The sequence below is a fragment of the Oncorhynchus clarkii genome, chromosome 12 (genome assembly GCF_045791955.1).
Source record: "Oncorhynchus clarkii lewisi isolate Uvic-CL-2024 chromosome 12, UVic_Ocla_1.0, whole genome shotgun sequence".
Lineage (NCBI taxonomy): Eukaryota > Metazoa > Chordata > Actinopteri > Salmoniformes > Salmonidae > Oncorhynchus > Oncorhynchus clarkii.
Genome location: NC_092158.1, coordinates 98117385 through 98133372, shown reverse-complemented (window position 1 = coordinate 98133372; position 15988 = coordinate 98117385). Strand labels below are relative to the sequence as shown.

Here is a 15988-nt window from a genome sequence, read left to right as displayed (position 1 = left end):
GGTTAGGGTTTGGTTAGGGTTGGGTTTTGGTTGGGTTGGGTTAGTGTTGGGTTAGGGTTAGGGTTGGGTTGGGTTAGGGTTAGGGTTAGGGTTAGGTTGGGTTAGGGTTGGGTTAGGGTTAGGGTTAGGGTTAGGGTTGGGTTAGGGTTAGGGTTGAGAGAGGAGGGGGGCCCTGCCTCTAAAATGAGTCTCTCTGGGGAACATGACACCAAAACTAAGAGGTGAGCTGACAGTATTGTTTAAGAATGTATATTCTAAATAGTTTTTTTATTCAGAAATGATTGCTTATGGGTACATTCTATATAACTGTTCTAGATTTTAGATGTGTGCGAAAAATGTATTTTTTTTGCAAAACGCTATTTATCCATTGTTGTCTCACCTAGATATCTATATATCCATTGGAATGGAATGTTGGTATCCTGTATATTAGACTGTGATATGTGGTTGTCTCACCTAGATATCTATATATCCATTATTTAACAGGAATGTTGGTATCCTGTATATTAGACTGTGATATGTGGTTGTCTCACCTAGATATCTATATATCCATTATTTAACAGGAATGTTGGTATCCTGTATATTTGACTGTGATATGTGGTTTTCTCACCTAGATATCTATATATCCATTATTTAACAGGAATGTTGGTATCCTGTATATTTGACTGTGATATGTGGTTGTCTCACCTAGATATCTATATATCCATTATTTAACAGGAATGTTGGTATCCTGTATATTAGACTGTGATATGTGGTTGTCTCACCTAGATATCTATATATCCATTATTTAACAGGAATGTTGGTATCCTGTATATTAGACTGTGACATGTGGTTGTCTCACCTAGATATCTAAAGATGAATGCCCTGACAGATGCCATGTTAATTTGACCCTGTTACCTCAACTACCTGGTACACTGCACATTGAGTCAGTACTGGTACTCCTTATAGTCTCATGATTACCTCAACTACCTGGTACCCTGCACATTAACTCAATACTGGTTCTCCTTATAGTCTCATTATTACCTCAACTACCTGGTACCCTGCACATTGACTCAGTACTGGTACTCCTTATAGTCTCATTATTACCCCAACTACCTGGTACCCTGCACATTGACTCAGTACTGGTACTCCTTATAGTCTCATTATTACCTCAACTACCTGGTACCCTGCACATTGACTCAGTACTGGTACTCCTTATATTCTCATTATTACCTCAACTACCTGGTACCCTGCACATTGACTCAGTACTGGTACTCCTCATAGTCTCATTATTACCTCAACTACCTGGTACCCTGCACATTGACTCAGTACTGGTACTCCTTATAGTCTCATTATTACCTCAACAACCTGGTATCCTGCACATTGACTCAGTACTGGTACTCCTTATAGTCTCATTATTACCTCAACTACCTGGTACCCTGCTCATTATTTCTATTTTGTGTTCCTATTTCCAAGGTACAAGGGCAATGTAGCACGTCTGGTGAACAGGTTCCATATCCTCAGTCAGACCAGTACAAACAGGATCAGCAGCACAACAAGGTATCATGTCTGGTGGAGCCTTTATCAATACTGATAGGATGGAAAGAAAGTGAGCGCTGCTCTCAGATCAGCTTTCTCCATTCAAATATTAACAGGTTTAGGCTGGTCATCGATGACATGTAGACTTTCATCTGCATATCACTAACAAACCACTACTATACATTATAACCTAGTCTACTTTACATAATATAACATCTATATGTCACTAACAACCCACTACTATACATTATAATCTAGTCTACTTTACATAATATAACATCTACATATCACTTACAACCCACATACATTATAACCTAGTCTACTTTACATAATATAACATATCACTAACAACCCACTACTACATTATAATCTAGTCTACTTTACATAATATAACATCTACATATCACTTACAACCCACATACATTGTAACCTAGTCTACTTTACATAATATAACATCTACATATCACTAACAACCCACTATTATACATTATAACCTAGTCTACTTTACATAATATAACATATCACTAACAACCCACTACTATACATTATAACCTAGTCTACTTTACATAATATAACATCTACATATCACTAACAACCCACTATTATACATTATAACCTAGTCTACTTTACATAATATAACATATCACTAACAACCCACTACTATACATTATAACCTAGTCTACTTTACATAATATAACATCTACATATCACTAACAACCCACTACTATACATTATAACCTAGTCTACTTTACATAATATAACATCTACATATCACTAACAACCCACTACTATACATTATAACCTAGTCTACTTTACATAATATAACATCTACATATCACTAACAACCCACTACTATACATTATAACCTAGTCTACTTTACATAATATAACATCTATATATCACTAACAACCCACTACTATACATTATAACCTAGTCTACTTTACATAATATAACATCTACATATCACTAACAACCCACTACTATACATTATAACCTAGTCTACTTTACATAATATAACATCTACATATCACTAACAACCCACTATTATACATTATAACCTAGTCTACTTTACATAATATAACATCTACATATCACTAACAACCCACTACTATACATTATAACCTAGTCTACTTTACATAATATAACATCTACATATCACTAACAACCCACTACTACATTACAACCTAGTCTACTTTACATAATATAACATCTATATATCACTAACAACCCACTACTACATTATAACCTAGTCTACTTTTCATAATATAACATCTACATATCACTAACAACCCACTACTATACATTATAACCTAGTCTACTTTACATAATATAACATATCACTAACAACCCACTACTACATTATAACCTAGTCTACTTTTCATAATATAACATCTACATATCACTAACAACCCACTACTATACATTATAACCTAGTATGAATGGATCAATGATTTCCCCCTCAGATCAATCATGTCCGTTTTAGCCCTTCTGTCTACATTCTCAGATACGTTTAGAAAATAACAGATTGAAAGACAATAAATAGCCACTTTTGATTAATACAAATAAGTTTTAGACATGACCTTGTGTTGCTGCACTGTCTAGAACTACCTTAACAGACAGTGACTTATTATTATTATTGACAGTTACCATGGAGATGAAATGTCACTACATGTTCATGTGATGCATTAAATCACCTGACTGTTTCTATGTCTGTTAGTAAATGTTTTATTTCTCAAAGAGATAATGAATACATGAGAACAAGAATTAGTTGTCACTGTGTTAATCACAACCAACATGCTGGATCTCTGTTTAGGGGACAGTGGTCTAAAATTAGTCTCTCCGGGAAGAGAGAGGAGGGGGGTCCTGCCTCTAAAATGAGTCTCTCTGGAGAGAGAGAGGAGGGGGGCCCTGCCTCTAAAATGAGTCTCTCTGGAGAGAGAGAGGAGGGGGGTCCTGCCTCTAAAATTAGTCTCTCTGGGAAACATGACACCAAAGCTAAGAGGTAAGATGGTAATTTTATGAATAATTTATTAAGTTTATTTCCAAAATAAATAGCTATCTTAAGATGAATGCACTTACTGTAAATCACTCTGGATAAGAGCATCTGCTAAATCAGAGGTTCTCAATCCGGGGTCTGTGGAGGTACTGTAGGGGTTCTCAATCCGGGGTCTGTGGAGGTACTGCAGGGGTTCTCAATCCGGGGTCTGTGGAGGTACTGCAGGGGTTCTCAATCCGGGGTCTGTGGAGGTACTGCAGGGGCTCTCAATCCGGGGTCTGTGGAGGTACTGCAGGGGTTCCACGGCACCCTGACTGTACTCGTTGCAATGTTAGACATTTGATAGGATTTTCACGACACGACCAATTTGCCTACTCCTAATTATTGCCTAATATAATGGAATGCACATTTTTTTAACCAATTGTGATGGTTGTTACCAGCAGAATATTGACAATATTACCGTTATATCAACACACTCTTCACACCCGTTTAACAACTCTAAATTGCTTTGGCATAGTAGGCATCAAGTCCCTTGCCAATAATGTTGCCTACAATGTTGCACACAATGTTCATATTCATTGAACACATATTACACCCTAGATGCCTTCAACTTCCCAATTTATATCCATGCACAATTTAGGATTATTATTTAACAACATGATGTTGTGCTCCAAAGGGAGAACTTGAACTAATATGATGTAGATAATTAAATAATCAGAAGAACAACGTGTTTATTATTATACACTCTTAGAACAGAAGGTTCCTTCTAGAACCAAAAAGGCTTCTCTCACTTCCTTAAAATATGAAATCAATAAAAGTGATATATATTTTGGTTCAGTGAAGAAGAACCTCTAGATTTCTGATCAACAGAAGGTTAATGTTTAGAGGATGTGAACCCAGCAGCCTTCCAGTCATCAGATCACTTCTGGTGTATTGGTGTAGACATACTGTTGCATGTAGGTCTATATTATTAATGGATTGATCATATAGAAATATAAAACATTATTTTAACTACTACAAAGCAATTACATGTGGCTCAGGAACCACTGACTCACTGCATTATTCTATAGTATTATCAAGACACCTGCTGTTAACTCTTAACTACTTAGGACACCTGCTGTTAACTCTTAACTACTTAGTACACCTGCTGTTAACTCTTAACTACTTAGGACAGCTGCTGTTAACTCTTAACTACTTAGGACAGCTGCAGTTAACTCTTAAACTACTTAGGACAGCTGCTGTTAACTCGTAATACTTAGGACACCTGCTGTTAACTCTTAACTACTTAGGACACCTGCTGTTAACTCTTAACTACTTAGGACACCTGCTGTTAACTCTTAACTACTTAGGACACCTGCTGTTAACTCTTAACTACTTAGGACACCTGCTGTTAACTCTTAACTACTTAGGACACCTGCTGTTAACTCTTAACTACTTAGAACACCTGCTGTTAACTCTTAACTACTTAGGACACCTGCTGTTAACTCTTAACTACTTAGGACACCTGCTGTTAACTCTTAACTACTTAGGACACCTGCTGTTAACTCTTAACTACTTAGGACACCTGCTGTTAACTCTTAACTACTTAGGACAGCTGCTGTTAACTCTTAACTACTTAGGACACCTGCTGTTAACTCTTAACTACTTAGGACACCTGCTGTTAACTCTTAACTGCTTAGGACACCTGCTGTTAACTCTTAACTACTTAGGACAGCTCACGAGGTGTCCTAAATATCTGCCGACTAGGTGGGACTAGAGGCTTCATGCATAGTTACCCACCCACTTATACCCATAAGTGTAAAATGTCTTCATTCTCAGCACTTATACGACAAATTTTCTCCTGTGAGACACTTTGTGTGTATGGACCCAGATCTCAACATATTGTTATAAAAAGACATAGAATGTTTGTTTTACAAAATAATAAAAAATGAATATTACTAATGTAACCCACTGTAAAGACTGGGTTTAGTTGATTGTGTTGCACTGATCATGTCTGCGTTCTGGAACTGTCTGCGTCCCCGTACAGAACTGTCCGCGTCCCCGTACAGAACTGTCCGCGTCCCCGTACAGAACTGTCCGCGTCCCCGTACAGAACTGTCCGCGTCCCCGTACAGAACTGTCCTCGTCCCCGTACAGAACTGTCCGCATCCCCGTACAGAACTCTCCGCGTCCACATGCGGTGTGGCACCAAGTGTAATAGTATAACACTTGGCGACTCTGCGCGTAACCGTCCCCTCTACCGGGCGTGATCAACAACAGACCCACTTAGCATCGAATAATTTTGCACGCCCAATTTTTCAGTTTTTGATTTGTTAAAAAAGTTTGAAATATCCAATAAATGTCGTTCCACTTCATGATTGTGTCCCACTTGTTGTTGATTCTTCACAAAAAAATACAGTTTTATATCTTTATGTTTGAAGCCTGAAATGTTTTATTTATTTTACCTTTATTTATTAACCAGGCAAGTCAGTTAAGAACAAATTCTTATTTTCAATGACGGCCTGGGAACAGTGGGTTAACTGCCTGTTCAGGGGCAGAACGAACATCAGCTCGGGGGTTTGAACTCGCAACCTTCCGGTTACTAGTCCAACGCTCTAACCACTAGGCTACCCTGCCTAATGTGGCAAAAGGTCGCAAAGTTCAAGGGGGCCGAATACTTTCGCAAGACACTGTAACTTCTTTAAACAATAAAAGCAAATTTATGAACATTTCTGAAAATGGATGAATAGCTTTTTGGAATGAAACTCTTGTTTCCCCATCTGAGCTCAGAGTAGATGAGAGATGTAATGTTTGTCTCTGTTGTGTTGAAGACCAATCAAGCAGGAGAGACCAGCCTCCCCTGTTCCCAGCTGTGTGTCCATGAAGAGTGACCAGTCTATGGAACCTCCTATATTATTTAGAGAGAGAGACTTTTCTACTGAACAAAGGTAAGAAGAACTCATGGGTCCTGGTCAGTGAGTTAAACAACACTGTCTCTAGTCATTTCTCCTCTCACATTTTCCCATTTATTGTTGTTGTTTTCATAATCCATAGGCTTTTCCTTTTGTCCATTTTCATAGTCCTAAAACAATATTAAACAAACACAACATTCCCTCCCTGTGTGTGTGTGTGTGTGTCTGTGTGTGTGTGTGTCTGTGTCTGTGTGTGTGTGTGTGTGAGAGAGCTCCCTGGATGAGGAGATGTAATCTCATGTTTTGTCCACAGAAACCAACAGGAGAGATCAGAGTCAGAGATTCTCAGTGGTCAGTCTTCCCAGAGTCATCAAACAGACCTGGACTTCATATTCAGTGTATGTGGTCCTGTTATGTACATTTGTTTTTGTTTACCTCAAGTAAAGTTGCTCTGTCAATCATTCATTAATGTGTTAATGAGAAAGCATTTATTCTCTTGCTTAACTTAGTTACTTGATTTATTTCAGATGCTTGAAGAGAATATTATGACATTTGTGAAGAACGAGCTGAAGATGTTCAAGAGGATTCTTAGTCCAGAACTCCCAGAAGGCTTTGAGAGTCAGAAGCAGGATAAGGAAGTGGTGGATGCTGAAGATGAGAAGCAGGAGAGCAGTGCCAGAGAGGGGGCTCTGAAGATCACACTGCACGTCCTGAGGAAAATGAACCAGAAGGAGCTTGCTGACACACTGGAGAAAAGTAAGATCTGTCTACCTCATGATGAATGCTGTTTTATAACATTTAAAAGCTGTAGCTAAAGTACAGCTAAAGTAGCTGTGTAACTCAATGATATTGTAGCAGCCTTAACTAGAGGTCGACCGATTATGATTTTTCAACACAGATACCGATACCGATTATTGGACGACCAAAAAAGCCGATGCCGATTAATCGGCCAATTTAAAAAATAAAATACAAAAAATGACAATTACAACTAAATGAACACTTATTTAACTTAATATAATACATCAATAAAATCAATTTAGCCTGAAATAAATAATGAAACATGTTCAATTTGGTTTAAATAATGCAAAAACAAAGTGTTGGAGAAGAAAGTAAAAGTGCAATATGTGCTATGTAAGAAAGCTAACGTTTCAGTTCCTTGCTCAGAACATGAGAACATATGAAAGCTGGTGGTTCCTTTTAACATGAGTCTTCAATATTCCCAGGTAAGAAGTTTTAGGTTGTAGTTATTATAGGACTATTTCCCTCTATACCATTTGTATTTCATTAATTATTGGATGTTCTTATAGGCACTTCAGTATTGCCAGTGTACAGTATAGCTTCCGTCCCTCTCCTCGCTCCTCCCTGTGCTCGAACCAGGAACACAACGACAACAGCCACCCCCGAAGCAGCATTTCCCATGCAGAGCAAGGGAAACAACCACTCCAAGGCTCAAAGCGAGTTACGTTTGAAACGCTATTAGCGCGCGCTAACTAGCTAGCCATTTCACTTCGGTGACACCAGCCTCATCTCAGGAGTTGATTGACTTGAAGTCATAAACAGCGCAATGCTTGATACTTGTATACTTGTATGCTCAGTCAGATTATATATATTATCTAGCAGGACACGCTAGATAATATCTAGTAATATCATCAACCATGTGGAGTTAACTAGTGATTATGATTGATTGATTGTTTTTTATGAGATAAGTTTAATGCTAGCTAGCAATTTACTGCGTTCGCGTAAGAGGGAGCTGTGTAACTCAATGATATTGTAGCAGCCTTAACACAACACCTAGTGACCTCATCAAGTAGCAGCAGGGATGTGTTGTGGTGATTCATTTAGAGAGAGAGAGAGACAACATTAATAATACCATCAATAATATGATCAGTCACACCAGTCTGTAATGCATTATGACAACATTTACACATTTATACAGTCAGTTAAGAGAATAAATTGTTATAATTTAAAACTTTATAACAGTCCTATTATACAGTAGACATTAAAACATATGTAATATTAATATCCTCTGTGTTATTTCTTCATTCAGATGAGCTAGCTGTGATTTGCCAACGTGAACTCAAATCTAATCTAAAGAAGAAGTTTCAATGTGTATTTGAGGGGATCGCTAAACAAGGAAACCCAACACTTCTCAATAAGATCTACACAGAGCTCTACATCACAGAGGGTGGAACAGGAGAGGTCAATAATGAACATGAGCTGAGACAGATTGAGACAACAACCAGGAAACAAGCAAGACCAGAGACTGCAATCAAATGTAACGACATCTTCACACCCTCAAATGGACAAGACAAACGTATCAGAACTGTGCTGACAAAGGGAGTCGCTGGCATTGGAAAAACAGTCTCTGTGCAGAAGTTCATTCTGGACTGGGCTGAAGGAAAAGCAAATCAGGATGTCCAATTTGTATTTTCATTCCCTTTTCGGGAGCTGAATTTGATGACAGAGGACAAACACACTTTCATTGAACTTCTTAATCACTTCTCAATGGAAACGAAACAATTGGAAATCTCCATCTACAACAAGTACAAAGTTCTGTTCATCTTTGATGGTCTGGATGAGTGCCGACTGCCCCTAGACTTCCAGAAGAACAAGATCTGTTGTGACGTCACAGAGTCAACCTCAGTGGATGTTCTGCTGACAAATCTCATCAAGGGAAATCTGCTTCCCTCTGCTCTCCTCTGGATAACTACCCGACCTGCAGCAGCCAATAAGATCCCTTCAGCGTGTGTTGACCAGGTAACAGAGGTACGAGGGTTCAATGACCCACAGAAGGAGGAGTACTTCAGGAAGAGATTCAGTGATGAGGACCTGGCCAGCAGAATCATCTCACACATAAAGACATCAAGGAGCCTCCACATCATGTGCCACATTCCAGTCTTCTGTTGGATTTCTGCAACAGTCCTTGAACACATGCTGAAACATAAGAGAGAAGAGATGCCCAAGACCCTGACTGAGATGTACACACACCTTGTGGTGTTTCATACCAAACAGAAGAATGAAAGGTATCTTGGGAAAGAAGAGACAGAGGGAAATAAAGAGAGCATTCTGTCACTCGGAAAACTGGCTTTTCAACATCTTGTGAATGGCAATCTGATTTTCTATGAAGAAGACCTGAAAGAGGCTGGCATTGATGTCAATGAAGCCTCAGTGTACTCAGGATTGTGCACACAGCTCTTTAAAGAGGAATGTGGGCTGTACCAGGACAAGGTGTACTGCTTTGTTCATCTGAGCATTCAGGAGTTTCTGGCTGCTGTATATGTGTTCCTCTCTTTCATCAACAACAATGAGAATCTCATGGATGAACTGCAAACAAACGACGAGTCTGAAGTTGCTTTCTACAAGAGTGCTGTGGATAAAGCCTTACAAAGTGAGACAGGAAACCTGGACCTTTTCCTCCGCTTCCTTCTGGGCCTCTCACTGGAGTCCAATCAGAAGCACTTACGAGGTCTACTGACAAAGACAAGAAGCAGCTCACAGAGCCATGAAGAAACAGTCAAGTACATCAAGGAGAAGATCAGGGAGAATCCCTCTCCAGAGAGGAGCATCAATCTGTTCCACTGTCTGAATGAACTGAATGACCATTCTCTAGTGGAGGAGATCCAATGCTACCTGAGATCAGGAAGTCTCTCAGAAGCTAAACTGTCACCTGCACAGTGGTCAGCTCTGGTCTTTGTGTTGCTGACTTCAGAAAAGGATCTGGATGTGTTTGACCTGATGAAATTCTCCAGATCAGAGGAAGGTCTTCTGAGGCTGCTGCCAGTGGTCAAAGCCTCCAGAGTTGTTCTGTGAGTAAATACAATGACATATAAGAACTAATCATCAGGAAGAAATATTCAGTTTAGAGAAATGTTATTTAATATGTATATAATATTATGTTGAAAAACACATTGAATAAATGCTTTGATTTTCACATTAGTATAACATTATGACCATACAATTCTAGGAGATGGAAGATGAATCTATATGTTTGAGAGTGTTAGAGTTGCGTAAATTCGAATCTGGTATCAGGATAAATATAACAATGAGTCACCGATTTTATTCTATGTATTTTTTATTAGCTAAGTAATAAATGGCAAATGCAACTTTCGTATATACGGGCTCACTGTAATACCACGCAGGGCAAAACAGGGAACTGACAAGATTTATGTAAACAGTGTTCTTATAGTGTGATAGACATTGTTCCAACCCATCTGTTGGCCTATCACAGTAGAGGCTGGGCGTGGTTTAAACTTGCTCAGCTTATCGCAGGCATTCAGGCGGGTCCCCGTCTCTTGGCGCTTCTTGGAGTCCTCCCTTCGTCGATGTATAGATCCTTACTGTTCTGGTATCGCAGCCTAGTTAGAACAGTTGCTCAGTTCCTGCTATTGTGTTGTTCAGTATTTTTCCATCTCAGTTAAACCTTGTGATGAAAACCCCTCCCTGTCACAACTTTGTAAGATACAGCAAGTCACACCATGTGCTCAATATTTTTACATACAAACACAAGGACAAAGCATCTGCTGGGCTGTTATCTACAGTTTTGCAACATGCAGGTCACACCATGTTACTCAGTTCTTGTCACACACACAAACAGGCAAGTAGCAAGCAGTTGTTTAATCTCATAATGATGCTCCAGTGCACAAATGCAGACACCTCACACAGCCAACATCAGAAAATATTTAATCATATATATGGTAATGGCTATAATGTAAAACACAGAATCCACAAGAGAATAAACCAAATGTATCTGCCATTGTCCTTCTACACTACTGGTGTTAAATAACATCATGAAGTCCTGATGATCTCTTTGTCAGGCTGTCAGACTGTGGCGTAACAGAGGAAGGCTGTGCTTCTCTGGTCTCAGCTCTGGAGTCAAACCCCTCACACCTGAGAGAGCTGGATCTGAGTAACAATGACCTGAAGGATTCAGGAGTGAAGCTGCTCTCTGCTGGACTGGGGAATCCTCACTGTAAACTGGAGACTCTGAGGTCAGTACTTCTGTAGTTGGTCAACAAGTGATAACTGTTCACCAGATCCACATGTGTTTACCAGACACACACAGTCCACACCATATGTGTTTGGACAGTGAAGCTTACAGTTTTAAATGTGGTGCTATGCTCCAGCATTTTGGATTTGAGATATAATGTTTCATATCAGGAGACAGTACAGAATGTCACCTTTTAATTGAGAGGATTTTCATAAATGTTTTACTGTTTAGAAATTAAAGCCCTTCAAGCATGTACAGTGGCTTAGTTTCCTTTGTTTTCTTACAACCTGGAATTAAAATAGATGTTTTGGGGGTTTGTATCATTTGATTTACACAACATGGCAACCACTTTGAAAATGCAAAAAAAAAAAAATATTACCCCCCCAAAGTCAATACTTTGTAGATCTTTACAGCTGTTTACAGCTGCTAGTATCTTGGGTTATGTCTCTATACGCTTTCAAATCTAGCCACTGGGATGTTTGAGCATTTTTCAAGGCAAAACTGCTCCAGCTCTTTCAAGTTGGATGGGTTCCACTGGTGTACAGCAATCTGTAAGTCATTCCACAGATTCTCAATTGGATTGAGGTCTGTGCTTTGACTTGACTTGACCATTACAAGACATTTACATTTTTCCCACTCGAGTGTTTCTTTAGCAGTCTCAAATCTCTGGAAGACTGAAACAGGTTTCCCTCAAGAATTTCCCTGTATTTAGCGCCATCCATCATTCCTTCAATTCTGACCAGTTTCACAGTCCCTGCCGATGAAAAACATCCCCACAGCATGATGCTGCCACCACCATGCTTCTCTGTGGGGATGGGGTTCTCGGGGTGATGAGAGGTGTTGGGTTTGCGCCAGACATAGCATTTTCCTTGATGGCCAAAAAGCTAAATTTCTGTCTCATCTGACCAGAGAACCTTATTCAATATGTTTGGGGAGTCTGCCACATGCCTTTGGTTAACACCAAACGTGTTTGCTTATTTTTTTCTTCAAGCAATGGCTTTTTTCTGGCCACTCTTCCTTAAAGCCTAGCTCTGTGGAGTGTACAGCTTAAAGTGGTCCTATGGACAGATACTCCAATCACTGCTGTGGAGCTATGCAGCTCCTTCAGGGTTATCGTTGGTCTCTTTGTTGCCTCTGATTAATGCCCTCCTTGCCTGGTCTGGGAGTTTTGGTGGGCGGCCCTCTCTTGGCAGGTTTGTTGTGGTGCCATGTTCTTTCCATTTTTTAATAATAGATTTAATGGTGCTCCGTGGGATTTTCAAAGTTTCAGATATTTTTTTATAACCCTGATCTGAACTTCTCCACAACTCTTTCCCTGACCTGTTTGGAGAGCTCCTTGGTCTTCATGGTGTCCCTTGCATAGTGGTGTTGTAGACTCTGGGGCCTTGCAGAACAGTGAGATCATGTGACAGATCATGCCAGATCATGTGACACTTAGATTGCACACAGGTGGACTTTATTTAACTAATTATGTGACTTCTGGAGGTAATTGGTTGGACCAGATCTTATTTAGGGGCTTCATAGTAAAGTGGGGAATACATATGTACATACCAGTTTTCTGTTAAATTTTTTTAAACAAGTCTTTTTTTAATTTCTCTTGACCAATTTGGACTATTTTGTGTTTGTCCATGAATTCCACATGTAAATTTAAATGACATGTAACAAAATAGGAACACCACCAAGGGGGATGATTGACATTCACAAGGCACTGTAGTTCTCCCATTTGAAGAGGTCTTCATTATTTGGACAAATTCAATTATATTGTATTAAAGTAGTCATACATTTAGTATTTGGTACCATATTCCATGCCTGCAGTGATTACATCAAGCTTGTGATTCTACTAACTTGTTGAATTCATTTGCAGTTTGTCTTGGTTGTGTTTTGGATGTTTTTCCTAATAGAAACTGAATGGTGAATAATGTCCTGTCATTTTGGAGTCACTTCACTTGTATTGTCAGTAAGAATAGAATATGTTTCTGAACACTTCTACATTCATCATGTGGATGCTACTAATATTATGAATAATCAGGAATGAATCGTGAATAATGATGAATGAGAAAGTTACAGAGGCACAAAGATCAGACCCCCTCTGTTATTGGTAATGGTGAGAGGTTAGCATGTTTTGTTGTAGCCTCTGTTATTGGTAATGGTGAGAGGTTAGCATGTTTTGTTGTAGCCTCTGTTATTGGTAATGGTGAGAGGTTAGTATGTTTTGTTGTAGCCTCTGTTATTGGTAATGGTGAGAGGTTAGCATGTTTTGTTGTAGCCTCTGTTATTGGTAATGGTGAGAGGTTAGCATGTTTTGTTGTAGCCTCTGTTATTGGTAATGGTGAGAGGTTAGCGTGTTTTGTTGTAGCCTCTGTTATTGGTAATGGTGAGAGGTTAGCATGTTTTGTTGTAGCCTCTGTTATTGGTAATGGTGAGAGGTTAGCATGTTTTGTTGTATCCTCTGTTATTGGTAATGGTGAGAGGTTAGTATGTTTTGTTGTAGCCTCTGTATCTTTCTCACTCAATATTATTCATGATTCATTTATGATCTTTCTCAATCATGACAGTCACATACAGTGCTTTCATTTCTAAACAGTGAAACAGATATGTATTAAAATATCCTAAAATTAAAGGTGAAATTATATACTGTCACCTCATATGAAACATTTGATCTCAAATCCAAAATGTTGGAGTATAGAGACACATTTCAAATGTTAGCTTCACTGTCTAAATAGATATGGTGAGACTGTTTACTCAATACAATCTAAATCTTATACCTCACTGTCTAAATAGATATGGTGTGGACTGTATACTCAATACAATCTAAATCTGATACCTCACTGTCTGTCTTCTGACTGATACTGCTTTTTAAATTGGTCTGGTCAGTCTACTCAAATATTTGTACAATACATTTTTCTATCTGCAGGCAATATTTTGATCATTTGTCATTTCTAATAATGATATATTCATTTATTCATGAATAGATATGGGAGGTTTCAGGACACTGATGTATCTGAAAATGTTGAAAAAAATAAACTGCCACTATTTTCACCACCAAAGAATAGCAGTGTGATTTTAATATGATTTGACTCTTTGCAGGCTGTCAGGCTGTCTAGTCACAGAGGAAGGCTGAGGAAGGCTGTGCTTCTCTGGTCTCAGCTCTGAGGTCAAACCCCTCACACCTGAGAGAGCTGGACCTGAGCTACAATCACCCAGGAGACTCAGGAGTCAGACTGCTCTCTGCTAGACTGGAGGATCCACACTGCAGACTGGAGAAACTCAAGTATGTAGAGGGTTTATGTCAATGTTCATATCAGACATGTTGGACTTATCAGGCTAGTTAAGACAAACATTATTACCACCACTTGGACAAAGTTACATGCTGACTGTTTGTGTCCTGTGTGTGTGTAACATAACTTATGCAAATCATATTAGTGAAAAAGTACCAGTGAGAACAAAAAACCATAGACAACTAAATGACTGTCAAACATCAGGGTTTATTTTTAAACACACGGTAAAGGGGGAGGGAAAAGGGTCTGAGCTGGACCCAGGAAAGAAACAATTATCCCAGAACACCCCCAAACTAGACTAGCCTACTACAATACAGCTAACTAACCAACCAAAAATACCCCTAAACTAGACTAGCCTACTTCAATACAGCTAACTAACTAACCAAAAACACCCCGAAACTAGACTAGCCTACTTCAATACAGCTAACTAACTAACCAAAAACACCCCTAAACTAGACTAGCCTACTTCAATACAGCTAACTAACCAACCAAAAACACCCCTAAACTAGACTAGCCTACTTCAATACAGCTAACTAACTAACCAAAAACACCCCTAAACTAGACTAGCCTACTTCAATACAGCTAACTAACTAACCAAAAACACCCCTAAACTAGACTAGCCTACTTCAATACAGCTAACTAACTAACCAAAAACACCCCTAAACTAGACTAGCCTACTTCAATACAGCTAACTAACTAACCAAAAACACCCCTAAACTAGACTAGCCTACTTCAATACAGCTAACTAACCAACCAAAAACACCCCTAAACTAGACTAGCCTACTTCAATACAGCTAACTAACTAACCAAAAACACCCCTAAACTAGACTAGCCTACTTCAATACAGCTAACTAACTAACCAAAAACACCCCTAAACTAGACTGGCCTACTTCAATACAGCTAAATAACCAACCAAAAACACCCCTAAACTAGACTAGCCTACTTCAATACAGCTAACTAACTAACTAAAAACACCCCTAAACTAGACTAGCCTACTTCAATACAGCTAACTAACTAACCAAAAACACCCCTAAACTAGACTAGCCTACTTCAATACAGCTAACTAACTAACCAAAAACACCCCTAAACTAGACTGGCCTACTTCAATACAGCTAACTAACCAACCAAAAACACCCCTAAACTAGACTAGCCTACTTCAATACAGCTAACAAACTAACCAAAAACACCCCTAAACTAGACTAGCCTACTTCAATACAGCTAACTAACTAACCAAAAACACCCCTAAACTAGACTAGCCTACTTCAATACAGCTAACTAACTAACCAAAAACACCCCTAAACTAGACTAGCCTACTTCAATA

The 15988-nt window shown here is 38.9% G+C and overlaps 1 protein-coding gene and 1 long non-coding RNA gene across 2 annotated transcripts in view; both read left to right on the top strand.

Moving 5' to 3' along the window:
• The window catches only part of LOC139421744 (uncharacterized), a 261838-nt gene that overhangs the window by 191044 nt on the left and 54806 nt on the right, over positions 1 to 15988 (top strand). The gene's annotated exons all lie outside the window — the stretch shown is intronic.
• The window catches only part of LOC139421791 (NLR family CARD domain-containing protein 3-like), a 39181-nt gene continuing 26582 nt past the window's right edge, over positions 3390 to 15988 (top strand). Inside the window, 8 exon segments of the mRNA XM_071172912.1 lie at positions 3390 to 3517; positions 6322 to 6438; positions 6716 to 6800; positions 6930 to 7157; positions 8443 to 10208; positions 11217 to 11390; positions 14477 to 14507; positions 14509 to 14660. Of these exon segments, the coding sequence (XP_071029013.1) occupies positions 3390 to 3517; positions 6322 to 6438; positions 6716 to 6800; positions 6930 to 7157; positions 8443 to 10208; positions 11217 to 11390; positions 14477 to 14507; positions 14509 to 14660 (2681 nt within the window).